Source organism: Ovis aries, chromosome 11 (assembly GCF_016772045.2).
Source record: "Ovis aries strain OAR_USU_Benz2616 breed Rambouillet chromosome 11, ARS-UI_Ramb_v3.0, whole genome shotgun sequence".
NCBI classification, from domain to species: Eukaryota; Metazoa; Chordata; class Mammalia; order Artiodactyla; family Bovidae; genus Ovis; species Ovis aries.
Window position 1 is genome coordinate 14,871,825 of NC_056064.1, and position 26,321 is coordinate 14,898,145.

At 42.9% G+C, this 26,321-nt stretch overlaps 1 protein-coding gene across 5 annotated transcripts in view; it reads left to right on the plus strand.

Annotated features, from left to right (window-relative positions):
• CCT6B (chaperonin containing TCP1 subunit 6B) overlaps positions 1-10,953 on the plus strand; it is a 45,548-nt gene extending 34,595 nt beyond the window's left edge. For all 5 annotated transcript variants that reach the window (XM_004012466.6, XM_060394792.1, XM_042255421.2 and 2 more), the window contains one exon: positions 450-10,953. In XM_004012466.6, coding sequence (XP_004012515.1) covers positions 450-522 — 73 coding nt within the window. In that variant the 3' untranslated portion in view covers positions 523-10,953. The remainder of the gene's footprint in view (positions 1-449) is intronic.
• The last annotated feature ends 15,368 nt before the right edge of the window (positions 10,954-26,321 follow it).

Genomic DNA, 26,321 nt, shown 5'->3' on the forward strand with positions numbered 1-26,321 from the left:
ACATTAAGATTTTTCTATTATTTTTGCCACGCTACAGTGGAAAATGGTGAAAAGGCATGGTATCCAGTTATTAAAACCAGCTCCTGTTGTTTTCCAGTCCCTTTTACATTTTAGTTCTAACTGTGGAAGTTATAGGAAATGTTAATATTACTGTTTATTTGAGAGGGAAAGGAAGGAAGTTTACTGAAATAGTACCACATGCATAGTGGGTAAAAAATCAAATGATGTGCTAAAAATGAGTTCAGTTTTGCTGGGATATAAGATTAGGCTTCTATTTTATCAGCAAAGGAGATGGAATTATAATACAGGAGTCTTTATTTATAATGTCTTTGTCTTATCTCACACCAACATCATTGCAGAACAAAGTGCCTTTGGTAGCTGGAGATTTCTGGGGGGAAAGGTAAGAGTGAGTTGGTGAGCTTTACTCACCCTGTCATCTTTTCCCTCAGCACTGTGATTGCCACCAATATTCTCCTGGTTGACGAAATTATGCGAGCTGGTATGTCTTCTCTCAAAGGGTGACTGAGTTCAAAATCAACTCTTCTAGAAGCTGAGACTTAGCACGTCTTACATCCAATTCCCACTATGGAGCCTGAGCCATTCTTAATTTTTACACAATAAATGCAGTTTATATTTGTTGGTCTTATTCATCAAGGTATAAAGAACTTAAGAAATATTTTCACAGGAAAGAAATATTGATGAAAATAGTTTTCCCTTAGAAGTTCTAACTCCCTACCCTTTATTGTATGTATGATATTTTGATATAACAAGAAAAACATATTTGGTCTTTATCCCTAGTTCCTGGCACAAGACCTACTAAAACCTTTGTAATTTCCTGAGTAATGGGGGTGATGGGAACATTTTTTATTATAGTATTTAGTCTTTGTCCCTGGTTCCTAAGATCTTCTAAGACCCTTGAAATCTCTGGAATTCATGAGTGCTTTTTGTGCGCTAATAAGGTGAGTCTTGATGGCCCCCTAGATGGCTTCAGGCTGGGGGCTGGTTACCAGAGGAATCAACCATGTGATCAGAGGGTTAGGACTTTAAGCCTCATTGCCCTGGGAGGTAAGGGAAAGGGGCTAGAGATTGAGTTACTAATCAATTATACCTACATGACGAAGCTTCTATAGACTAATCCCTAAACTGTGGGGTTTGGAGAGCCTCATAAAGAGCTTTTGGAGAGGTTAGTGCAAATATCCATGTGCTGGAAGGGTGGTGCATGCCAACTCCATGAAGACCAAGCTGCTGTACTCAGGACGCTTATGGACCACCCCATATATACTTCTGCATCTGGCTGTTTATATTCTTTATAATATCCTTTGCAATAAACTAGTAAGTGTAAGTAAGTGTTTCCCCGAGTTTTGTGAGCTGCCATAGCAAATTATCAACCCTGAGATGGAGGGGATTATGGGAACAGAAGTTGGACAGAGGTGTGAGTAACATGTGGACCCACTGCTTGTTGATTGGTGTCTGAGGTAGGGGGTGATATTGTGGAACTGAGCCCTTAACCTGTGGAGTCTCTGCCAAGTCTTGGTAGTTAGTGTCAGATTGAATTGTAGGACACTCAGTTGTGTCTGGAGAGCTAGAGAATTAGTTGGTGTGGGAAAACCCCCACACATTTGGTTTCAAATGTTGTGAGTAGAGGAAACAATTTTCCTTTAATATGCTATTGCAGTTTCCATAAAATATAATCTATTCTGATTCTTGCAGCCTTTGGGCAACTTTTAATGAAGAAAATATGGAGCACAGGTTTTAGAGCATTCAAGTCAATTTCCAATTTGTCAGAGTCTCAGAGAAAAATGTTTTGTTCTCTCAAAATTCCTCCAGTAACTTCCTGCTGCCATTTTTTCCGCTAATAAACATGACATCACTTTGTGAGCATAGCTTTGCTTTAGTGATCCCTGAAAGTTTATTCTAAGTATAGTTTTATTAGATTTTACCTTGCTCTTTGGTGTGTATGACCAGCAACTTACGTCACTGTTCTATTAATAGCTCTGGTAGCTCTCTGACTGGATGATTAGATAGAACAAGTTTCATCCGGAAAGGCTGGGATTGTTGGCACCAACACTGGGAAATTTTTTTTTGGCTTTGAATATAGCTATTCTATATCAGTATTATTACAATCTCTTTCTTATTCAAAATACTAGAATTAATATATCGTAGTTTTTATTATTTTGGTTAATGTCTATCTGTGGATGCAAGTTGATGAGATTAAAATATGGAAGGTGCATTAATGGAATGTTGGCCTATTAGTGCATGTAGGGCAAAGTTCATTTAACCATTTGATGCCTTACTTGAAAGCATGTAGTCCTATAGTCTTTCTCCCCCACTTAATGTGTTGTCAGGATCTTTGCAAGTTAATAGCTACACTTGAAATTTATGTGTTCATTCATCCATTCACTTCATTTTTAGCTGTTTCTGAGTATTCCAGTGTATGTCTGTACTATAATGTATTTATACATCAATGGGCCTTTTGATTATTTCTAATTTTACATCAGGGCTTCCCTGGTAGCTCAGTGGTAAAGAATCCCGCCCGCAAAGAAGGAGACAAAGGTTCTATCCCTGGGTCCTGAAGATCCCCTGGAGGAGGAAATGGCACCTCCCTCCAGTATTCTTGCCTGAGAAATCCCATGGATTTAGGGGCCTGGTGGTCTAGAGTCCATGGGGTTGCAAAAGAGTTGGACACGACTTAGTGACTAAGCAACAGCAGCAATTTTACATCATTTAAACATCATAGCATTGAATTTTTATCTACGTGTCTCCTTGGAAACACATGTGAGAGTGTTTGTAGAGATTATACCTAGAAGTGGAGCTGGGGTTTAGAGCTCTTCATCTTTATATTTACTAAGTGGTTATACCAGTTTACATTCTTCCCAGTTTAGTTCCATGTCCCTACAACCTTGCCAAGTCTTGGTATTTTTAAACTTCAAATTTTTGCCAATCTAAAGAATATAAAATTATATCTCCTCGTAACAGCAATTGCCTTGATTACTAGTGAAATTGAACATATTTTCATGAATATTTTGACCATTTTCAGTTCTATAATGTTATCTATTCATATTGTTGCCCATTTTATTTTTTTGGATTTGTTTTTCTGGAATTAGATTATCTATCTATCTATATTTCACAATATTTTCTCCCAGATTGAAACTTTTTCACTTTTGAAAAGTATGCAAAAGAATTTGGTACACATACTTTTATATACTGAAATTTATCAGTTTTTCTTTTTAGTTTATATTTCTTGTGCTTCTATGAAAAATTCTTTACTGCTTCATAATGTTTTCTTATATTTCATCAGTTTTAAAAGTTTAATCACATTTAGGCTTTTAATTCATCTGGAATTTATTTTTGTATTCTATGGTATATGTTATGGATCCATTTCTCCCCCCCGCCCCCCATATTGTTAACCAAGTGTTCTTACACCTGTTGATTTGTGAATATATACCAGTGTCCTTTGCATTCCATTTGACTGAATTATCTTTACCTGGGTTTTTGTTTCTCATTTGAATATTTTGTTCCATTGGTCTAGTAATTGTTATTATATCAATACCACATTGTTTTAATTCTTAAAACTTCATAAATAAAGTCTTGATGTGTGGTAGGATGAGGTTACCAATCCCTTCTTTATTTTCTTCAAAATTGTTTCGGCTATTCCTAGATCTGTTTTCCCTCTTTTAGGATCAGCTTGTTGTATGTTTTGATTAGAATTTTAGAATTTCAATGACTTTATAGTTTATATCAGGTAGAAATATATGTATTCTTCCCACTCATAAATATTTTATATCATTTTGTATCTTACTAAGTGCTTCATTTGTTTTTTTTAAATTTTAGTAAATGTTTTCATGAAGCTCTAAGTGTTTCCTATAAAAATGTATCACATCTCTGGTTAAATTTATTCCTATATATTTTTTAAAGCTATTATAAATACCATCTTTTATAAAATTTATAGTTTTAATTGTACATTGCTGTACTATGGGCCTTCTGTGGGCTTTAATATATTGGCTTTTGTATTTCATAGCCTTGCTGAACTGTCTTATTAGTGCAATAGTTTGTCTGTAGTTTATTTTGGATTACCTGGGTTGATCATAACAGGTTAGTTCTTTTTTCTTTCCCACTTTTTGTATTATCTCTAGTATTTTCCTGTTTTATTGAGCTGCCTAAGACCTTTGTATGATATTGAACAGAGGCAATGATGGCAATTATGTTTATCCTGTTCTTGCATTTAAAGGGGATGTTTCTAGCATTTTACTGTTTTTTGTTCATTTTGTTTTTGCTGTGAAATCTTGGCGGGTAGTCAGCTGCATAAAGTTAAGACTATTCCTTTGTATTTCTGTTTAGATAAGAGGTTTTTTAAAAATGTTTTGATTGTTGAGCTTTATCGAATGATTTTCTTCATGCTTTGAGTTGTTTTCTTTAATAAGTTTTCTTTCTTTCTTTTTTTTTTTTTTGATAGATAAGTGATTTATTAGGACACTTGTGAGGCTTACAAGCGGGCAGGTGAGAAATGCCACACCCCAGGAACTCACTGGGCTACAGTTTTATAATCAAAGGAAAAGTGGGGAGGGGGAGAAGAACTTCTTTGTCTTTCTTGAGTAGATGTCATGCTTCCATCATCAGTTGCTCCTCCAGGTTGAGCAGGGAAGTTTTTTTGTTCCTACATTGTCAGACTAGTCCGCAAATCACAGCTTTTCATGTGTGCAGAGAGCATGTCCTAGGGATCATGAACTTGCTGAGCTCACGGGTCAGGATGTGTGGCTCTCATGCCACCATTGTTTATTGTTTGGGGCATGTCCTGTGCTTCTGTTGCATGGTTTTGTTGCTAAGCAAGCCTGCTTGTTTAATAAAGTCTCCTAATGTTAAACTATTCTTGTATTCCTGAGATAAGTCCTTTTTGATTGTGATGTTTGATCATGTTTGTTGATTCTAAGATGCAGACTTTTTATATTTTAACATTTCTGTAATTAGAATATGTTTTACAGTCAATGGCATCTTCTAATTGCTCTTGCTTGAACTTGGTTACCAGGTCAGTTCAGTTGGTCAGTTGTATCCGACTCTATGACCTTATGAACTGCAGCATGCCAGGCTTCCCTGTCCATCACTAACTTCCGGAGCTTGCTCAAACTCATGTCTATCGAGCTGGTGATGCTTTGAGTAGTTTTAGTTAACAACCATTTGAGGAAGGAATAGGAGTCTTAACTGTGGCCTGAAAACTTTCTGTTGTTAACTTCTGGTAAAGAAAATTTCAGCAGCAAAACTTTCTGAATATGCATCAGGGACTTAGAAGAAAATGCAGAAACTATTTTATGAAATATTACATACCACCCACTCTTGATGGCAAGAATAAATATGAAAGCCTTTGAGTTGAAAGTGATTTAGAAGAGTTGGACTCCAATATGAAGATCTTAACATTATTTACTTTGCTTATATTTTCCTCATTATGAATGTATAAGAGTGATAGATAATAAAAGTAAGTGTAAATAAGTCTAAAAAACCCTTTCAGTGAGTATAAAATAAAATGTGGGTGATAAGAAAGCATTATGTTATGGCTGAAGTGACAGGATTTTTCTTTCTTAGTATGAAAGTAATGGTATATCTTACAATCAGTGACATTTCTGATGTGGTGAAATATAGTATTAACATTTTATATATTGCTGGACTTGATACTTTATTTAGGTTTTTGTATGTATTCATAAGCAAGATTGGTCTATAATTTTACTTACTCACTATCCTTGTCCAGTTTTGTTATCCGTGACATACTAGCCTCATAAAATGAGATGGAGAATTATTCTTCTTTTTCTTTTCTTTGAAACAGTCTGAGTCAGTAAGATGGAGGATTATCTCTTTCTTGACAGCTTGGTCTTGGCCCAGTAGTTTTTTAAATGGGAGGGATAGATTTTGACTCTTGATAAAATTTTCTTCATTGCTTTAGGTCTTGAGTTTTCTGTTTACTTTTGAGTCTGTTTTCATAATTTATATTTTAAAGGAAATCTTCTATAAAATGATGCTTTTACCCTTTGTGTATTACTCTAGAGATGCTGTCTCTTTTTGGTATGGTGAGCTGGTGGGTTGGGGTTGAGAGAGGGTAAGATTTTTCTAGTGTCTGTTTACTTTCTTTGTTTTTATTTATTTAAAAAAATATTAATTGAAGTATAGTTGATTTTTAAAAATAGTTTATTTTAATTGAAGTACTTTGTTTTGAGAAGAATGTCTCAAAAAACAGCCTATAGCTAGATTTTTATTATTTTAATCACTTCAGTCTGACATTTCTTTTAACTGGCAAGTTTAGTTAGTATTTTATGATTACTGACCTACTGAATTTACTTCTGTCATACAATTTTAATACTTTCTGTTTGTCCTTTTTGATACTTTTTCTGCTTTACTACCTTCTATTGGATTGACCACATTTTAAAATTTAGTTTATTAATTCTTCTTTTCCCTCTGCTAGTTTGGAAATGATATATCTTATTTATTACTTTAAAAATTTTAACTTGTTAACTTAATATAGTTAATAACTCTCTGCTCCCCCCAACAATACAAAATCTTTAAAACATTTTAAATATAGTTATCCTCTCTTGTTTACCATGTGTTCTTATTCAATTTTTTATTTCCGTTCTTTTAAATCCCCTAAGTTAGTCATAATAATAATAATTATTGTTTCATACAACAATAAAACAGTTTCTGCTTGTATTTTCCATTTGTTTTCAGTTCACTTCTTTGTTTGCCGTTCTTCCTTGCAACTGGACCCTTCTAGCGGGGTTCACTTTCTTTCTTTCTGATGTATATCCTAGTCCTAGTGCGGATCTGCTGGTAATACTCGCAGGGTTTCTTCCCTCTAAAGGCCCTAGCGGCCCTCAGCTATTGGATAGTAATTTATTTATGTATCTGACTTCGTGGGTCTTAGTTGAGGCATGCAGGGCTTCTCTCTAGTGGTCTGCAGGTTTCTCGTTGCGGTGTCTTCTCTTGCTGCAGAGCACAGGTCTAGGCTCACAGGCTTTAGTAGGTGCAGCACAGGCTCAGTAGTTGTCACTTGAGGGCTTTAGTGCGTGGGCTCAGTAGTTGTGGCGCATGGGCTTAGTTGCTCCAGGGCAGGTGGAATCTTCCCAGACCAGGAATCGAAACTGTGTCCCCTGTATCGGCAGGCAGAGTCTTCTCCACTGCACCACGAGGGAAGTCCAGCTTCTACCTTCTGATTATTGTGAATAATGCTTCTATAAACACATGTATGTAAGTATCTGTGTCCTTATTTTCATCTTTTTGATGTATACCTAGAAGTGAAAATTTTAGATATTGATAATCTGTGTTTAATTTTTTGAGGAACTACCATATATTTTCCTTTTTTTCAAAATTATTAATTGAAGTAGAGTTGATTTTTTAAAAAAACAGTCTACAACAGTTTTAATTTTTCTCCATCCTCCCCAACACTTAGCATTTTTTATTTGATTTTAAAAAATAATAACCATCCTAATGAGTATGAAGACTTCCCAGGTGGCACTAGTGGTAAAGACTCTGCCTGTGAATGCAGGAGGTAAAAGAGATGTGGGTTTGATCCCTGAGTTGAGAAGATCACCTGGAGGAGGAAAATGGCAACCCACTCTAGTATTCTTGCTTGAAAGATTCCGTAGGCAAGAGGAGGGCTGTAATCCATGGGCTCGCAAAGAGTCGAACGTGGCTGAGCGACTGAGCACGCATGATGAGTATGAAGTGGTCTCTCATAATAAGCCATGTAGCTTTAAACATGCTGCATCTTATATGGCATTTTCCTGTGTCTGTGAATTGAGGGTGAGGTGGAGGGTTGTCACATTGGCTAAATCTGCTTTGTGTTACAACTGCCGGGCCTAGCTATTTTTAATGCAGATTGTTTAACTAATTTTCTCTTTTGGAGAGTAGCCAACTTTTGAGTACATAAAAAATTCATAACACTTCCATTAAAAATAAAAAAGACTTTATCCTAAGTTTGTTTCATAAATCTCTGACTTTCACTTAAAGAATCATGAGCCAAGAACTGTTATCCCCCTGCCTGCCATTCTCCCACTAACAGTTTGTTTCCTACCTATATATTTTTTTACTGTCCTTTCCATGACAGTACTGTTTCTTTGAGATCACTTTATTGGTGCCATCACTATTGCTTTATGTTTTGATCCTGTCTGATAGTCATACATTACTGCCCTCCCACAATACCACTGTCATCCCAGGGTTTTGGCTCTTGAACATAATTCAGTTTAATATCACCAAGTATTAAGGCCTTGTAACAATCCATTCACTCTTCCTTTATAGCTGCCCATATAATTGTCAACGAGATCTAGAGGAACAAGGGTATAATCATTAGGGACATCCCCAGTGATTCTGTAAATAGCCGTGCTTTCCTTATCCTATTCTAGATGGAGGTCTTTAAGCTTATCAACCTGGAAACCAAGTGTCTCATGAATTAGATGTAATCTTCAATCATACTTTACCTGGTCAGATGTTTAGGCCACATAGGAAAGGGACCGAGATGGGAAACTGGAAGATCAGTGTTGTTGTGTTTAGAAAATCACTGATTTAGTGCTTTAGTGAAAAACAAACATATGCTCCTAAGCTACTTATACAGGTTGCCTTGCAACATGAACTTGATTGTGGATTCTTAACTATGCTGCTCTTTAGTTATTTCATGAATATTAGCCTTTCTTTAAAAAGGAGACTCTGGGACCTGAATTGGAGCCTTTACTGCAGGGCATTTTGTTAGAGGACAGAGAGGGAAGGGAAGTACCAGGGTGCTGGTATTTTCCTAGAGCCCACAGATGGTCAGAATTGTTTTCTCATGACCTGACTTGCCACCTTCTCCATGCTCAGCAGAGTCCTTGACAGTACAGAACTGAGCTGATGACAAATCACAATGAGCAATGACCGCAGTCTCATTCCTTCTGGGACTTTCTCAACATTTCTCAGTTGCTTAGTCCAAGAGTCAGCTGGCATAGCCCTGTGTCTACTCATTGCCTGGGCCAGGATGGAGCCAAGTGTCTTGTTGGACAAATAGCCTGTGGGCCTGAATCTGGCTCCTCTCCATACCTTGGAGATAAATCTTGATGTGAGGTTGAGGAACAGGTTTGGGCCATATGCTTGCCTGGCAGGTGCTTCACAAAAGCTCAGGATAAATAAAGTAAGGCTTTAAAAGCAGTGAGCTTCAGAGGATCTTTCCCATTGCTCCTGCTATCTCCCTGGAGCTGTGTACAAGAGCCGGCTTGCTGTGCTGTGTTTGTTAGTGACAGTGCTGTTGACGTCTGGGAGGCACTGTTTATTGTGTTGTTATTCTATCCACTGTGGAATGTTTCATATTCTTGGCACCTGGGCACTAATGGCTGGTATACCCCTATTCTTCGTGACAGCCAAGAATGCCCCTGCATTTCCAGAGGTCCTCTGGAAGATGGTCCCACTGAAGGAAGCTTGAACTGTCTATGATCTGCTCACTTGTGTATCATTGCTTGTATGCTTTGTCTTCACTAAAGTTCAGCCTCAATTAGTGCTCTTTCGACCTCACCCCCAGTCCCAGTCAGAGGATGTGACAGGCTATCCTGTGGGGAGGACAGTGTTGGAAACCCCAGGTCGTGGTGTTGTCTTTGTAAAGTATGGTTGTGCTGGCAGTTAAGTATGCTGACTTGGGAGACAGAGTGCATGGGATCTCACTCCATCTCTGCTACCTATCTGCTGTGTGACCTGAGGCCAGTTACCTAACCTCAGTTTTTCCATCTTTTTTTTTTTTTTTAGTTTTTCCATCTTTAAAAGGGGGATAATATTGTTCCTATCTTACAGGACTGTTGAGGGGATAAGTTTGTGCAAATTGCTTCGCAGACTGTTCAATTCATACTTTGTGCTTGACAACTGCTTAGCCATTATTATTTTTCATGACCATCAATGATACGCGTCAGAGAAGGGTTAGAGGTACAGTTTGTGACACACATAGAGTAAAATCGACTAGTGCAGGATAATCCTGCAAGCGTCTGGCTGTCGCCAATAGAACTCAGTAAGTGGTCAGCATCGCTTTGTCTGTAGGACCAGGATCACGCTGCCTGGAGGTGGGTTGGATGCCTGGCCACGTGCCAAAGGGGGTGCCAAATGAGTGTTTACTCTCCTGTTTCCCCTTGGGCACACCTTGATCTCTACCCCAGACTCTGACTGATGAAATTTGGGCAGCTCTGGGCAAGGGGGTAGGAGACTAATGTTGCTGAAAGACCAAAGGCCTGTAAATCCATTTTCCCCTACAGTGCTGGGAAAGTATTTCTCCCCAGACAATGTACAACATGAACTGAGGGGCCTTTTTCTGTCAATCCAGATGGAATGTTCCAGAGGCACAGGCTTGAACTTTCCACTTTCATGTGGTAAGCTAAAGGAAGTGAATTCATGGCACCAAGAACGTTATGATACTCAATCCTCCTGACCTCCTATGGCTAAAATTCCAACATTAGCATTGAATTCGTTTGTATTAAGCATTATCTGCTTTCTGGGTTTTTGTTATAAATACAAATGTGCAGACAAGAGTTAACACAGCAGGCCTGATGCTTGTCCTTTGAAAGGCCTCCATAGTAGGTCCTCGGTTGGCATCTGGTACCTTGGATTTGAGGAGTATCCCACTGCCCTAGCTGATAAGAGACGCTCACTGTGCCTTAACTGTCAGCAAGACAGCTTAACATTTGCCTTCCTCTGGGAATCTGGAGTTTGGGTATGTGTCAGGTACCAGATGCCCATATGACCAGACTCTAATAAAAACCCTGGATTCCAAGTCCCTAATGAGCTTTCCTGGTTGGCAACATGTCAAGGTGGTGTCACAGTTTCTTGCTGGGAGAATTAAGAGCATTCTGACTCCACTGAGAGAGTCCTTGAAAACTTGTACTTGGCTTCCTCTGGACTTAATCCCATACGCCTTTACCTTTGCTGATGTTGCTTTGTATCCTGTTTCTGTAATAAATTTTAGCTGTGGTATGACTGTGCTGTGCCCTTTAATTTTCCTAGTGGATCATTGAACCTGGGTGCGGGTGGTCTTGGGGGTTCTCCAACACAGCAATATTCCCGATATCTAAGAAAACTGCAGAAGAATATCTGAGCCAAAGTCCTTAATAAAATATTAGCAAGCCAAATCCAACATCACATAAAAAAGATTATACACTATGACCAACTGGGGTTTATCCCAGGCATGAAAGGTGGTTTTGATATCCTCAAATCAATGAATATAATACTCCATATTAGTAGGATAAGGACAAAACCCACAGTCACCTCAACATGCACACAAAAAGTCATTTACAAAATTCTTGATACGATTCAGTAAGCTTAGAGTGGAAGGGAAGTTCCTTAACCTGATAAAAGGCACCTGTTAAAAAAACCGACAGGAAGCAACATAGTTAATGGTGAAAGCCTGGGTGCTTTCCACCTAAGATCAGGAACAAAGCTAAGCAAGCATGTCCACTCTCACCTCATTGATTTATCATATCATGGTGAAAGCCTGGGTGCTTTCCACCTAAGATCAGGAACAAAGCTAAGCAAGCATGTCCACTCTCACCTCATTGATTTATCATATCATGGTGAAAGCCTGGGTGCTTTCCACCTAAGATCAGGAACAAAGCTAAGCAAGCATGTCCACTCTCACCTCATTGATTTATCATATCACTAAGGTTTAGCTAGTGCATGTAGACAAGAAAAGGGAATGAAAGGCATCAGATTGCAAAGGAAGAAGTAGAACTATGTTTATTCTCAGACACCACTATCTGGCATCTAGAAACTTCTAAGGAATTAATATGCACAAGTTTTTAACTTAGAGTAGAGCACATTGTCAAGTCTGCACAAGAATGAGTTTAGGGGACTTTTTCCCAGGAGTCCTGAAAAGGCCTGGCAACTTGGGCCTTGAAGGTAGACGAGATGTTACATGGGAGATAAGAAATCTGTCCTCTGTCCAGTATAGAGTTAATTGATCTACTAGAGTGTGTACTGGGGAGGAGGACAGTCTGCTCTGCTGGGCATCCTTAAGACCAGAGCAGGGGATGTAGGGGTTGCTGGCCATTTAGAACTCTACTGTGGACTTCCTCGGTGGTCCAGGGGTTAAGAATTCACCTGCCAACGCAGGTGACGTGGGTTTGATCCCTGGTTCGGGAAGATTCCACATGCCACAGAGCAACTAAGCCTGTGTAGCACACCTGTCAGGCCCATGCTCTGCAACAAAAGAAGCCGCTGCAATGAGAAGCCCCTGCACCGCAACTGGAGAGGAGCCCCCACTCTCCGCAACTAGAGAAAGACCCATGTAAAGCAAAGAAGAACCAACACAACCAAATAAACAGTTTTAAAAAACTTCTCTACTGTATTGCTTGTGCCTTCTCATGAATTAGAGTGAACAGGCTCTTACCAAAGGGATGGGAGAATTGTGACTTTTGGAACCATGCAAATTCAAGTTTGAAAGCTGCTGCTTTCCCTTGCTTAGCTGTGGGATTTGGAGCAAACTGCCAGCTTCAGTTTCCATATGGGATGATGGTAATGACTACTGTATCTGTTAAGACATGCACTTGACTTTGAGCAACTGGAGTAAGTAACTTTAGCCATGTAGGAGTTTATGTCTTGACAACAGGGAGCTCAGGGCTTGAATGGTGGTTCCTTAGTATCCTCTAAGGAATGTTCACTGGTAGGTGTTCATTGGCAGGACTTGTTCATTGGCAGGATTCTGAGGGTGTTCACTGGCAGGACTTGTTCATTGGTAGGATTCTAAGGGTGTTCATTGGCAGGACTGATGTTGAAGCTGAAACTCCAATACTTTGGCCACCTGATGCGAAGAGCTGACTCATTTGAAAAGACCTTGATGCTGGGAAAGATTGAGTGCAGGAGGAGAAGGGGATGATAGAGGATGAGATGGTTGGATGGCATCACTGACTCAATGGACATGAGTTTGGGTGGACTCCAGGAGTTGGTGATGGACAGGGAGGCCTGGCATGCTGCGGTTCATTGGGTCGCGACTGAAGTGAACTGAACTGAGTATCCTCTGGGACCCAGGCCCCTAATCTTTTTTGCTCTACCATTGTGTGCATGTGATTTCCATTTTTAAAATTGCCTTTATGATCTGTGATGTCTGTCAGGACTTCAACCATCATAACCAGTTTGGAACAGGAAACAGAAGGAAAAGGAGAAAGGGTGCAAAGAGCCCACCTCATGAGTCTGTCATTGTTTTGTGGAGCCTTTCCAGAAGTCCCCCCAGTGATTTCCTCTGTAGTTTGTTAGCCACAGCTTAGACTTATGGCCATACCTAGTTGGAATAAAACTTTGAAATGTCGTGTTTAGTGAGGCACGTGGGCACTCTAGATAAGACCAGGGTTCTCATGATGAGAGGTAGGGAAGCATAAATGACTCTGGGTAGACAAAGTAGTCCCAGCCACATCTTCCCCTGCTGAGCTGATGGAGGGCTCAGTGATGTCACCCCTGAAAGTACCAAGCACAGAGACCAGCTCATGAGTGTTCTTTCCTTCCTTCCCCCTGGCTCTAGAGTGCTTGAGCCAGGAGTAAGATGAATGTCCTTTATTCATAGAGAGAGGCTGAGCATAGAGTGTAGGAGACAGGGTCGGTCACTAACTAAGGGATCCTCCCAAAGGCATTGCCTTTCCCACGACTGAATGCTTGGTCAAGTGCCTGCCACTTTATAATGTTGGTAAATGCTTTTTGGATAAATGAAAGAGCGTGGAATTTGGAGTCAGGCAAACCTGTATTTGAATTTTGGCTTTAGCACTTCCTAGTTAAGGTTACTTAACCTCTTGAGTCTTAGTGTCCTTATCTATAAATTGGAGAGGAAGATAGTACCTGCTTCATAGTCATTTTGGATCAAATAGGAAAGCACTTTGTTAAATTCCCAAGCACTGAATGGGTAGCCTCACCATTGACTTTTATGGGGAGGAAATAGTATGAGAGGCAAAATCTGTCCCCTGAGGTTCCCTCCTCCTTGCTCAGCCTGCTTCTCTTCACTCCGTCTTTGTTCTATTTCTGCAGAGCTAATGAGTGTGGACTCTGAAGCCAGCTTGCCTGGGTTGAGTCTCGATTCTCTCACTCGACAGGTCGACTCAGTGAACTGCTCTGTGCCTCAGTTTCCTCATCTATAAAATGGGAATCATAAAATAGCACCTAATTGGATTGTTTGGAAGGCGAAAAGACTGAAGTTTTAAGAAGAGTGCCTGGCACATGGTGTTAGCTGCTATTATTATTTGGCATTCTCTTTCTCTCAGCCTACTTTGTCTACTGTTTTTTAAAATGTTTTTTATTTTTTCCCTTCCCCATTGAAATTCACACCCCTGTCTCATGAATGATGAAGCGCCTCTTCCTCAGTCCTTGCACCGTCCAGTCAGCTCCCCCTCACCATTCCGCTTCTCTTTGGTGATGCCCCAGTGGATGACAAATAGTTGGCCACCTCCTTGTCCCCGCAGAATCTTAAGCAGCTGCAGAGCCCGAGCTTGGGAGTGGGAAGGCTTTGCTGTGGCCAGACTGGGAGGGGGACTCCTGCCAAGGAGGGGCTCCTGTATCCCCTGCCCCTACCCACCATCACAGTGACCTCAGGCCGTACATCACACAGCCCCACCTGCCTCTCCTGCCGCCTCTCTCACCTTCCACAGCCCCTCTACTTCTTCCCAGCCACACTGGCCTCCTTCCTGCTCCTCCTGTCAAGCTTGTCTTAGGGACCTGGCTTTTTCTCAGCCTAGAACACTCCTCCCCCAGACCCTTGACTAGCTGCTCCCTCACTTAATTTAATTACATTTCCCTTTTTAAAGAAGTACCCTGCCTTAGACCTCTCTGGTGGCTTGGTGGTCAATGCAGAAGACACCCTCTTCCCTGGTCTGGGAAGATCCCTCATGCAGAGCAACTAAGCCCGTGCAGCACAACTATTGAGCCTGTGCTCTGGAGCCTGGAAGCCACAACTACTGAGCCCACCTGCTGCAACTGCCAAAGCCTCCAGGCCCTAGAGCCTGTGCTCTGAAACGAGATAAGCCACAGCAATGAGAAGTCCGCACACTGCAACAGAGAGTAGCCCCTGCTTGCTGCAACTAGAGAAAAGCTCGAGCACAGCCAAAAAAATTTTTTTAATTGCTAAAAAAAAGAAGTACCTTGCCTCCTGCCATGCTCTGTATTGTCTGCTTTATTTTACTTCAGACTACTCATCCCCTCCTGACATTTAAATAAAATGCTGATTTGTCCATTGTTCACCTCCCTTGCACCAGAATGGAAGATGGCTTTCTGTCCCCAGCTGAATCTTCAGTGCTTAGAACAGTCCTTGGCTCAGGGTAGGGGCTCCAGCAATCTTTGTTAATCTAGTGATGGCTAGTTAATGCTGACCTAGGCACACTTTCGGAGAAGGCAATGGCACCCCACTCCAGTACTCTTGCCTGGAAAATCACATGGATGGAGGAGCCTGGTAGGCTGCAGTCCATGGGGTCGCTGAGTCGGACACGGCTGAGCGACTTCACTTTCACTTTTCACTTTCATGCATTGGAGAAGGAAATGCCAACCCACTCCAGTGTTCTTGCCTGGAGAATCCCAGGGACAGGGGAGCCTGGTAGGCTGCCATCTATGGGGTTGCACAGAGTTGGACACGACTGAAGCGACTTAGCAGCAGGCACACTTAATGTGGCTGTTTTCCCATTTGTTGAGCCCAAGAGGCATCTGAGGTAGATTGGGGGTAGTGAGTTATCACCTGGTGGGGCTTCTGTAGCAAGACTTGGGGTGCTGTTTGGGGACTCTGTGTTGGCTGACCACCCCTACTTTCTCTGCTTCTGGCCCCAGATCATCTTTTCTCATAATTAAAGATAGTTACAGTCAGTTTGCAAAGCAACTTTGTATACCACGTCTCCTTCTTAATTTTCCACAATGATCATACTTAGGGAGGCAGAGTCCACCTTATCGTAAGGTTGACTTTTGTATCAGAGTTGACTGTGGGTAAGACTGGCTGCTGTGTGACACTTGGAGGAAGTGGGGCCTCGGCCTTGGTGACCAGGCCACCTCTTGGCAGGAGAAATTTGGTAGGTATTCAAGCCCCGGGGGTAGAATAGTTTGGATTTTATGATTCTTCCAAGCCTGTAGGTTTATGATTCTCCAATCCTTATCTCCCCCATGAGAATATTAAGGCTCAGAGACATTAAAAGACTTGCTCAAGTTGTAGATCCGGGGAAAGGGGTCGTTCAGATGAGAGGGACATAAAATATCCTGAAGCAAGGTGTGCAGAGGCCCTTCATGCACTTCTAGTTTTTACAGAGCTGCTTGCCCTTCCATGTGCCTTCCTTTCCCGTGTGCTGGTGTGGGGCCCAGAGAACCCAAGGTTTCATGCTGGGCTTGAGAAAGCCCAGGGCTGGCGCGGTGCTGCATACTGGGCTGGCTGTGGAGAGATAGGACTAAGAGCAGGGCTCCCATCTCCAACCTGGACAGGACTCCCTGGCTCAGAGTCTGCCCGGGCCAGCTCCGTTCCACCCCTCCCCAGCCTCTACATTTTGCGGCAGGCTATTAAGGGTCCCCATCTGCACATCTCTCATTAATTAAAAATGCTACAAACCATCTGTTGGAGAGGAAGCCTCTGAGAGGGGCTGCCTGCCCGAGGCAGCATTCTCTCACACCTCTCAACTTTAATTGAAAACTTATTTTTAGAATCAAACCCAGGCCCATAAACCCTTCTTGCTGCTGGTGGCAGTGATGATGGAGGGGTTGGGGCCATGGAGAGCCCTTAGGTGCCAGAGGCTCTGTCTGGAGTCAGGGACTCTGGTGTTGGGCAAAATTTGGGCCAGCCTTTCAGAGAGGATGAAGACACAGAGGCTATGGTACACAGGGGCAGAGAGGAGCAAAGATGAAAGCTAGAGGGAAACAAGGGCAGAGATGTAGTGGAAGTGCAGTTTAGAGGAATACCCCTTGAGCATGCCAACAGCCTGGAGGCCCAAGTTGTCTCCTAATTGCCCCGACTGGGTGTGGGCCAGGTCCACTTCCCCAAGTCAGTCACATCCCCTGGCTGGGATATGGAGTCGGGATGAGTCCTTGATTCCTGCAATGGGGTGGTTTAGAGATGGGCATACACTGGAGGATCCAGTCCCCCCACTCGGGACCACCCACAGGGAGTGGGGCAGAGCCCAGTTCTTCATCCTTGCTCTGACTCCGCTTCCTTCTATCCTGGGTCCATTTCCCCCTTGTCCCTCCCCTACTTGCCTCCCTGGGAATATTTTAAAAGCTTTGTGGTCACAGTCACTCATGAGATGGGGACAGGGGTGGTAGAAATTTCAGCCAAGGCCTGGCCCCCTGGGAACTCTGCCCCCTGGCTGGAGTTCTTGGAAATGGGCAGGGCGGCTCCATGGCAACTGAATAACCCTCCCCCATCCCCATGCAAAAGGCCCTTGGGTTCACAAGAGGCATTCTTTTCAATTACTCCCCTTGCAAGACAGAACAGGAATTATCATCATCTGCATTTCCCTCATATCCTAGAGAAGAAGACTTTAGAAATAGCAAGTGACTTGTCCAAGGTCACGTAGCAGTTAACAGCCAGAGCTGGTTCCAGAAACCAGCCCTTGGCGCCAAGGCCACTTCTCTTTCTGCCCCATCTCACTGCCTCTTCTGGTCTTCTCCCTCCTCCGGGTCTTGGAGCAGAGGGGATGCTGGAGCCGGGGCCAGTGTAGTCTGAACCTGAGGCCAAACTGGTCCAATCCACGGTGAGCACAACTTGGCTTTGGCTTCCCTGAGGGTAATCATGCCAGCCCAAAGCAGCTAACTCCCATCTGTGTCCCAAGTGACGACTGCAGAGCCTCGTGTGGTTCTAGTTATGTGTACTGGGAATGAATGGATGAGGAAAAGGAGGGAAGGCAGTTTGTCCTCTCCAAGAACAAAGCCATTCTGACAGCTTCTGCAACTCAGCCGTTCAAGCTGGGAGAAACCGTCGGTGAGCCTAGACGAGCTCAACCTGCTCATTTTAAAGACGAGGCTCAGATACAAAGTGGCAGACTCAAGGACACAGGTCCACCACCGCAGAGCCAGAACTGGAACCCAGCTCTACTGATGCCCACTCTTTCCCCTTGCCCTGGGCAGAGATCAAGGACGGGAGGATCCGAGCCGCTTAGAATGGGCTTCATGTCAAGTCACGCCAGCCTCTCTTCACCTAATCTCCCCAAATCAATTTGCAAAACTTCCATTAATACTGTCAGGAAATCTGCAAGCTGTTTCCAGCCAGGGCACCGCCGTAACTGCTGGCATAACAGCTACCTGGGGGGAGACAGACATTAATGGCATAATTAAAGATTAGTGTGGCCTTGGGCAGTTCAAACAAAATTTACCTTTCTCTGCAGCCAGTGGCTGGAGGAACTTTGACGGTGGAAGAGCCTCGCAGCCACTAAAGGGCTGGGTCAGGTGGCTTTGCATCCCTCCTATTAACACTGCTTGACCACAGGAGGTGGAGTTTTCTGGGGAAGGGGACAGTGGAGCAGCAACTTGTTTTGCCAGGTAGAGCGAGGCTGATCCAAAGTTTTCATAATACCGTAGAGCCAGGCTTCTCTAACTGGGTGGGCAGCTACATCCCCGGGACAGCCTGTGAATACAAGGTCTCATTCAGAAAGACTGAGGTGGAGCCTGAGACATTGAATTTTTAACAATCTCTCAGGTGATGCCCAGGCAGCTGGTTCTTGGAACACATAGTGAGAAACAGAGCTGTAGAGATAAGTCCAGAGCTGAGGACAGGAGCTGTGACTCAGACACTAATGGACGCAGGATGAAGAGGCCAGCTACCAGGCTGTTTAATGGTGTTTCCGAGCCAGCCCTGACACAGGTTTCTTTTCTTACACAGGAACTTGGGGCACAGGGAGTAAGACAAATGGCTCTGAAATTTCAACTGCCCCAGTTCAGAATCCTGGCTCCCACATTCTCCGCCCAGAGATGGAGATAACGATAGCACCTACTTTATAGCGCTGTCGTAAGGACTAAATGAGACCATTCATTTAAAGCATTAGCTCTGAGCATGTAGGAAGCACTCTATGTCAGTGTGAGATTTCTTTCAATCTTCAAAGACAGTTTGTATGCACAGAAAAAAATAACCAGAAGATATTTTGATGTTTTTTTGTGGAGGATAATTGCTTTGCAGTATTCTGTTGGTTTCTGCTGTACTTGGGTTTTAAAAGGATTATTTAATTTATTAAAGTTATAAATTTCATAAAAATCTAATTCTTCCTTAAGTTTTGAGATTTAGCTTATAAATTTTCTTTTTTTTTTTTTTTTCCTAAGGGGCGTTAGGGTGATGTTTGTTTCATTTACCAACCTGTTCAAACACGTTCACAGATGTAAAATGCTATTTGAGAAATTTAAGAAATTTGAGAAATTATCTGACTCATAAACCTTCCCAAGTAATTTTAAGTAATTCTTATAAATCCAAGAGAATACAAAATTATCTTAAATGTTCCAAGACTGTATATGAGTTTGATGATTTGTTTTCAACTTAAAATCACATATCTAACTCAGTTTTTACAATTTAGATTGGCATCAAAGGCTGGCTTGCTACTCAAATAAGCCAAATTCTCCAACATTACAAATACTGAAGATACCAATATGCACAGACTCTTCACTTTAGCATCTAAAAAGATTCATCCTGTGGGGTTGAGTCTTTCAAACTTTTCTGTATTTAAGAATGAAAGATCTTTACACATTAAGGAGGTAATTATGCTTTTGCAAATAGTTTTGGGGGTCACCTTCTCAGATGGTTGAGGTTATATAATAGAGTTATTGGCCACAATGCTGACTGGATTCTTATCAGTGGCATTGATGGACCCTACTAAGATCCAGCCTAAATGTTCTGTCAGGGACGCCATGAATTAAAAAAGAAGGTGGTTGGGCCTTGCCTGATAGTCCAGTGGCTAAGACTCGTCGCTCCCAATGCTGGTGGCCTGGGTTCGATCCCTGGTCAGGGAACTAGATCCCACTTGCCACTACAAAGATTGAAGTTCCTGTGTATCCCAACTAAGACCCAGCACAGCCAAATGAATAATTAAATAAAAAAAGAAGGAAGGAGGTGGTCATGCACTCCACGCCCCAGGCAGGCTTTGAGTCCCTTCACTGTTCAGTTCTTCAGTCCACTGCCGAAATGGGTAACCCCTTCCTGGGCTACCTCCACAAGTAATCAGACTTTGCATCTGTTGGCCTTTGAGATATTGAAATCTCCTCCTATCTCCAGGCTCCAGAAACCCTTGACCTTGAGGAGATTCTGCAGTTCTCTTTTTATGATTTCTATTTCTTAGGCTCGTACTTCCCTTAATGTTAAAATGGCATCCCTCAGAGTTCTGGTTTTCTCTCGCGGTCTGGTTTAACTTTGTGCTGACAATGGCCAGAATCTGATAAATCAGTGTTAGTGCTAAATTATTATCATTGGCACTAACCATCTTAAAAATGAGGATGAGGGCCTCTCTGCAGAGCCCTGGGACGTTCAAGAGGAAGCTGCAGAGTGACCCTTGGGCTGCTTGGGTCCCGATGACCTCTGTTCCTTTTCTGAACATTTATGGTGAAAAAGAATGAGTGACTCAGGGGTCAGGTCAGAGAACTTGGGCAACTAGCTTCACTTCTCTGGGACTCAGTTTCCTCCTCTACACAGTGGGGGTTGTAGTATTTCCTTTGATGGTTTTGTCAGGGAAGCCAGGGAGATGGACAGATTATCACCCAGTACATTGTAAGTGCTACAGAAAACCATATCCTTGTTACTTGCCCTTCAGTCCATTTTCAAAATAGCAACTGATTCAATGTATCATATATATATATATATATATATATATATATATATATATATATATACATACACACACACATAGCGCGAGAGAGAGAGAAAACGAGCCATAACTATAAGGCAACAGCGAGACGAAGCCACCAGACAAGACATCTTTCTATAAAACACGAACCATACCCACTGTAACACTGACTGCGAGGATGAGACTGTCATCTTGGGGGCAGGGGCTCTCTCAGCCCAGACCTAGTGTGTGTGGGTTGGCCTGGGGCTGTAGCTGACCAGTTTTAGGGAGGCCATGGCTATCTGTCCACATCCCTCCTTAGCTCTACCTGGACTCCATCCTATTCTTGCAGCCTCCCTGGCAGCATCCTCCTGGGAAGCAAACTGGCATCTCTAGGGTTATAGAAAATAGCACTGATCTTAGAGTCATATAAACCTGAGCTGGAATTTCAGTTCTGTTACTGACTGACTATGGAGACCCAGGAAAGCCATTTCTGCTGTTTTTTTCTCTCCAGAATGGGTGTGATAGAATAATCCCTGCTTCATAGGGATGGCATGAGGTTAAATGAGACGATGAGTGCAATAGCACTTTGCTAGCTGTAAAGCCCAGTACATGTTTTACCACTGCAGTATTAGAATGCAGTTAAATTTAAAACATTTTTGTTAAATGTCTTTATTTATTTATCTGCTGCATCATGTCTTAGTTGCAGACTCTTATGCTGTGGTGCATGGACTCTAATTGTGGCATGGTGGCTCAGAAGTTGTGGGATCTTAGTTCCTTGACGAGGGATCAAACCTGCATCCTCTTCCATTGGCAGGTGGATTCTTAACCCCTGGACCCCCAGGGAAGTCCTGAGAATGCCATTATTAAAGTGACATTTTCCCTTCCCAGGCCACCAGCCTGGTGAATTTCTAAGAGGCTGCACAAATGCCTCATTCACTGCAAAACCTCCCATAGCCAGAGTGAAGCCCTCCCATGTCCTTGCTCCCTCAAAGCCTAGAACTTTTCCCTATCAGAGTTCATGGAATTCTGTAATCTGTTGGGTTGCCTAATAGATTTGGGTGTTTGGGTGTTTCCATAACATCTTATGGGGAAAGCTGAACAAACGTTTTAGCCAGCCCAGTCGTCGGTGGCTAATAGATCAGTGTCTTCCCTTACACAGTGAATCCTGGGTCATGTGTTTCCCTTTCCTGTCTGTCCAACATACACCAGGGCCTGCCTCAGTGGGTTCCAGTGGAGTGGAAGAGTGATGACCGCAGCAGAGCGAGCTGCATCCTGAACCCCTGAGATTTTCCTCTTGAGCCTTTTCCCCCTGCTCTGTCTTTCCCTGGATTCTACCTGCCCCTCCCCACCTGCTCCCTCCCTCCTCATTATGTGCACAGAACCAGATGTGTAGCTCCTTTTTCCTGCCTGAAGAATTAAATGCTGTGATGAGAAATGTGTTTTCTTATTGTTTTAGGAAGCCAAGCAGGGTAGGGGTGAGGGAGGAAGAAATTGAATCAGAGACAACAATTTATCTTGTGCAGAAGGGACTACGAAGATTCCGGGAAGCCGTGCTCTTACAGTGCACCATCCCCCTCCCCATGCTGACCCCTCCTTTATTGGGAAGGTAATTAGCAGGACAGCTGGCAGCCACGTGTGTGTGTGTGTGTGTGTGTGTGTGTGTGTGTGTGTGTGTGTGTGTGTGTGAAGGAATGTGTGTGTGTGTGTGTGTGTGTGTGTGTGTGTGTGTGTGTGTGTGTGTGTGTGTGTGTGTGTGTGTGTGTGTGTGTGAAGGAATGGGCCGCCATGCCCTCAAGTGGAATTCTGGTTCTGCTCAGGGATCTCTTGCCATTGTAGGAGCATGTGGAGGGCTTCATTTCACCCTGCCCTCTTGCCATTGTAGGAGCATGTGGAGGGCTTCATTTCACCCTGCCTGCCAGCACAGCGTTTGCCTGGGCTTCTTCGGCATTGGGGCGCTACGGAGAGGTGTAGTAGGAAGGAGCGAGGGTGAGCTGGTTCTGCTGTTGCAGTGCCGCTTTGAGACCGTTTCTTTCTGAAGACAGAAATGAGGACAGAAATGGGAGTCTCACATAGGCTGGATTGGGCCCCATGACCTGGCCCATGCCTCCTAAGCTCCAAACCCATTTTTCCCCTCCTTGGCCTTGCAGCAAGGCATATGGGATGTTAGCTCCCCAATCAGGAATCAAACTCACACCCCCTGCAGTGAAAGCAAGGAGTCCAACCGCTGGACGACCAAGGAAGTCTTCCAACCCCAATTTTGTTCTTGTGCTCGGAGAGGTCCTGCCTCTGGGGCTGATTCACAGTGACAGATATATAGAAGAAGCAGATGCACATAAGCCAAGATGCTACTCTGTGGTTTAAGCAGAGAAATACAACAAAATGCCTACCTGGGCAAGGCTGGTGCAGTAGAGGCGCAGGCCCAAATGCGGGCTCTGTCACTTATCTGCTGTGTGAATGTCCCCAAGTGACAGCCTCAGTTTCCTCTTCCATAAAACAGGAAGAGTAAGTAAACCTTACTGAGCACCAAAGAATTGATACTTTTGAACTGTGGTGTTGGAGAAGATTCTTGAGAGTGTCTTGGAGAGCAAGGAGTCAATCCTAAAGGAAATCAACTCTGAATGCTCATTGGAAGGGCTGATGCTGAAGCTAAAGCTCCAATACTTTGGCCATGTAATGTCAAAGAGCTGACTCGTTGGAAAAGACCCTGAGGCTGAGAAAGACTGAGGGCAAGCGGAGAAGGGGTGACAGAGGATGAGATGGTTGGATGGCATCACTGACTCAGGGGACGTGAGTTTGAGCAAGCTCCGGGAGATGGTGAAGGACAGGGCAGCCTGGCGTGCTGCAGTCCATGGGGTTGCAAAGAGTCAGACACGATTTAGTGACTGAACAAGAGCAACAATAAACCTACTGGATGGACTAGTATGAGGAATAATGAATGTTATTATTATGTTAAGTGCTTAGGTCTGTATGGCATTTAGAAAACACCACAAGATGTTAGCTGTTAGGGGGACTTCCCTGGTGGTCTAGTGGCTAAGACTCTGCTCTCCTAATACAGGGGACCTGAGTTTGATCCCCGTTCAGGGAACTAGATCCCACACGCCGCAAATAAAGATCCTGTATGCTGCAATGAAGATCGAGGACCCTGTGTGCTGCAACTGAGGCGTGGTGCACCAAATAAATAAATAAATGTATAAACAATGTTAGCTGTTACCGTCATTACTGGTTGGCCTCAATTAAGCCGGGCTTTCACCCATCACTGGGGTAGACTTTCCAAGAAAGGAGGAATAGCCAAAATGCTTTCTCCCAGGATGAGAGCAGGGCGGGCATTGTCAAGATTTGCTTCTGGGAAAGCCATTTTTCCTGTTTATATTGCTGACCAGGCTTCTGTAATTGTTGCTGTTGTTTTAGTAGCTAAGTCATGTCCAACTCTTGGCGACCCTATGAACTGTAGCCTGCCAGGCTTCTCTGTCCACGGGATTCTCCAGGCAAGAATACTGAAGTAGGTTGCCATTTCCTTCTCCAGGAGATCTTCCTGGTCCAGGGATTGAACTCGCATCTCCTGCATTGACTGGCAGATTCCTTACCACTGAGGCACCTGGGAAGCTTCTATAATACAAAGGGCGTAATACAAAGACTGGGTTTCTACTTACTCAGCCACAGTTGAAATCTCACTTTGCCTTCCCGAGATTCCTCCTTAAAGGAAGATAATGAGTGATTCTCAAACCCCTCACTCCTACCAAGAGAGCCAGTCTCTAGTTTGGGTTCCACTAGTAACCACATTAATTATAATAGTGATACGAACAGTAATATTTGCTGAGCACTCACTACACCCGGGGTGACTCTTTGAGGGGCCTTTTGTACATATTTGACAACAATCTCTGAGGCAGTTTCCATTATTATCCCCATTCTACAGATGAGGAAACTGAGGCCCAGAGAGGTTAAGTAATTTTGCCCATGGTTCCTCGTTAGGTTAATTATTCCCACTGGTGTGGATTTATTATACAATGATACCCTTGTACATAAGCCATTCTGTACACATGGAATGAAATCTGTAGGATGAATTTCTAGAAGTGGAGGTGCTGAATCAAATTTCGCCAAATCGTCTTCCATATACATTGTGTCAATTCACACTAGCAAAGTGTGAGACTTCCTATTTCTCCAAAAGACTTAACAAAGTTTAAAATGAAAAAAATTTTCTAGCTTCATTGAAGTATAATTGACAGTTTTTAAAAAATGGCGGATGAAAAGCCATGGACATCCTGCTCCAGGTTTTGTGTGTTTGCTTGTTAATGAGGTTGAGGATCTTATCATATGTCTGGGAGCTATTTTTGTCCTTTTCTGTGAACTGTCTTATCATATTCTTTACCCATTTTAAAAAACTAGGTCTTTGGCATTTTCTCATTCATTTCCAGTTCTTTAAGAAATTAGCACTTTTCTCCCACCCAAGTACTAGCCAGGCCGGACCCTGCTTAGTTTCCAAGATCAGATGAGATCGGGAGTGTTCGGGGTGGTATGGCCATAGACAGGCCTTTTCTGAAATATGTTTTAAAGTGTATTTTCCTTGATTTTATCATTTGTCTTTTAGTTTTGTTGATCGTTTTTTTCATGTAAAAACAAGCCATTTTATGCGGTTGGCTTCATTCATCTTTTCTTTTTGGTTTCTGGGTTTTGTGTCCTACTTATAATGGTGTTTTGCCCACTTAAAGATTCTTTGTTTTAGCACATTTATGGGTTCATTGTTTATGTTTAAATCTGAGATCCATCTGGAATTTATTTTGGTGTGTGGAGTGAGGTAAAGATCTAAGTTAAAAAATATTTCCCAGATGGCTGTTTCCTCAAATCCAAAAAAAAAAACCCAGACGTCCTTCATATTTGAACTCAAACCCAAATAAGTCAGAGGCTGTGATTTGTTTCGATTCTCACAGATCATGGGCTCCACAATAATTCTGGGTCTGTCTTTTTTTTTTTTATTTAATAATTAATTAGGCTGCCTCGGTCTTAGTTGTGGCACCTGGGGTCTTTGTGTTCTACGGGATCTTTTGTTGTGGTGCTCAAGCTCTCCAGTTGTGGCTCTCAGACTCTGCAGTTGCAGCGTGTAAGCTTAGTTGCCTCATAGCATGTGGGATCTTAGTTCCCCAACCAGAGATCGTACCTGCAACCCCTGTATTAGAAGGTGGATTTTTGACCACTGAACCACCAGGAAGTCCCAATCCTGGGTCTTCCTGACCATCGAGAGGCTGTAGCAATGTAACATGTCCCCAGGTGATCTCCCGGAACCCAGTGAAGGTTCAGGCACTTGCTACAGGAATTGCCCTGGGGGCAGGCAAATGATAACCTGGATAAAACGTCTCTAGAACCTAACATGGTTAACACCTACTGAGTGCTGAGGGTCAGGCAATGTTTTGGGTGCGTTACAGGTATTCACTCATTTAATCCCGGTAACACTGCTAGGAACTAGTATTATTATTCCCATGTTACAGATTTAAGTTTGGAGAGAAGTGACTTGCCTGGAGTCCCCCTGCAGAGGGGCATCCCTAACGAAGTCTCTGCTGCCTCTCTGCTGGTGTGAGCAGTGGTAACCCCCAAGAGACTGAGCCCAGGGTT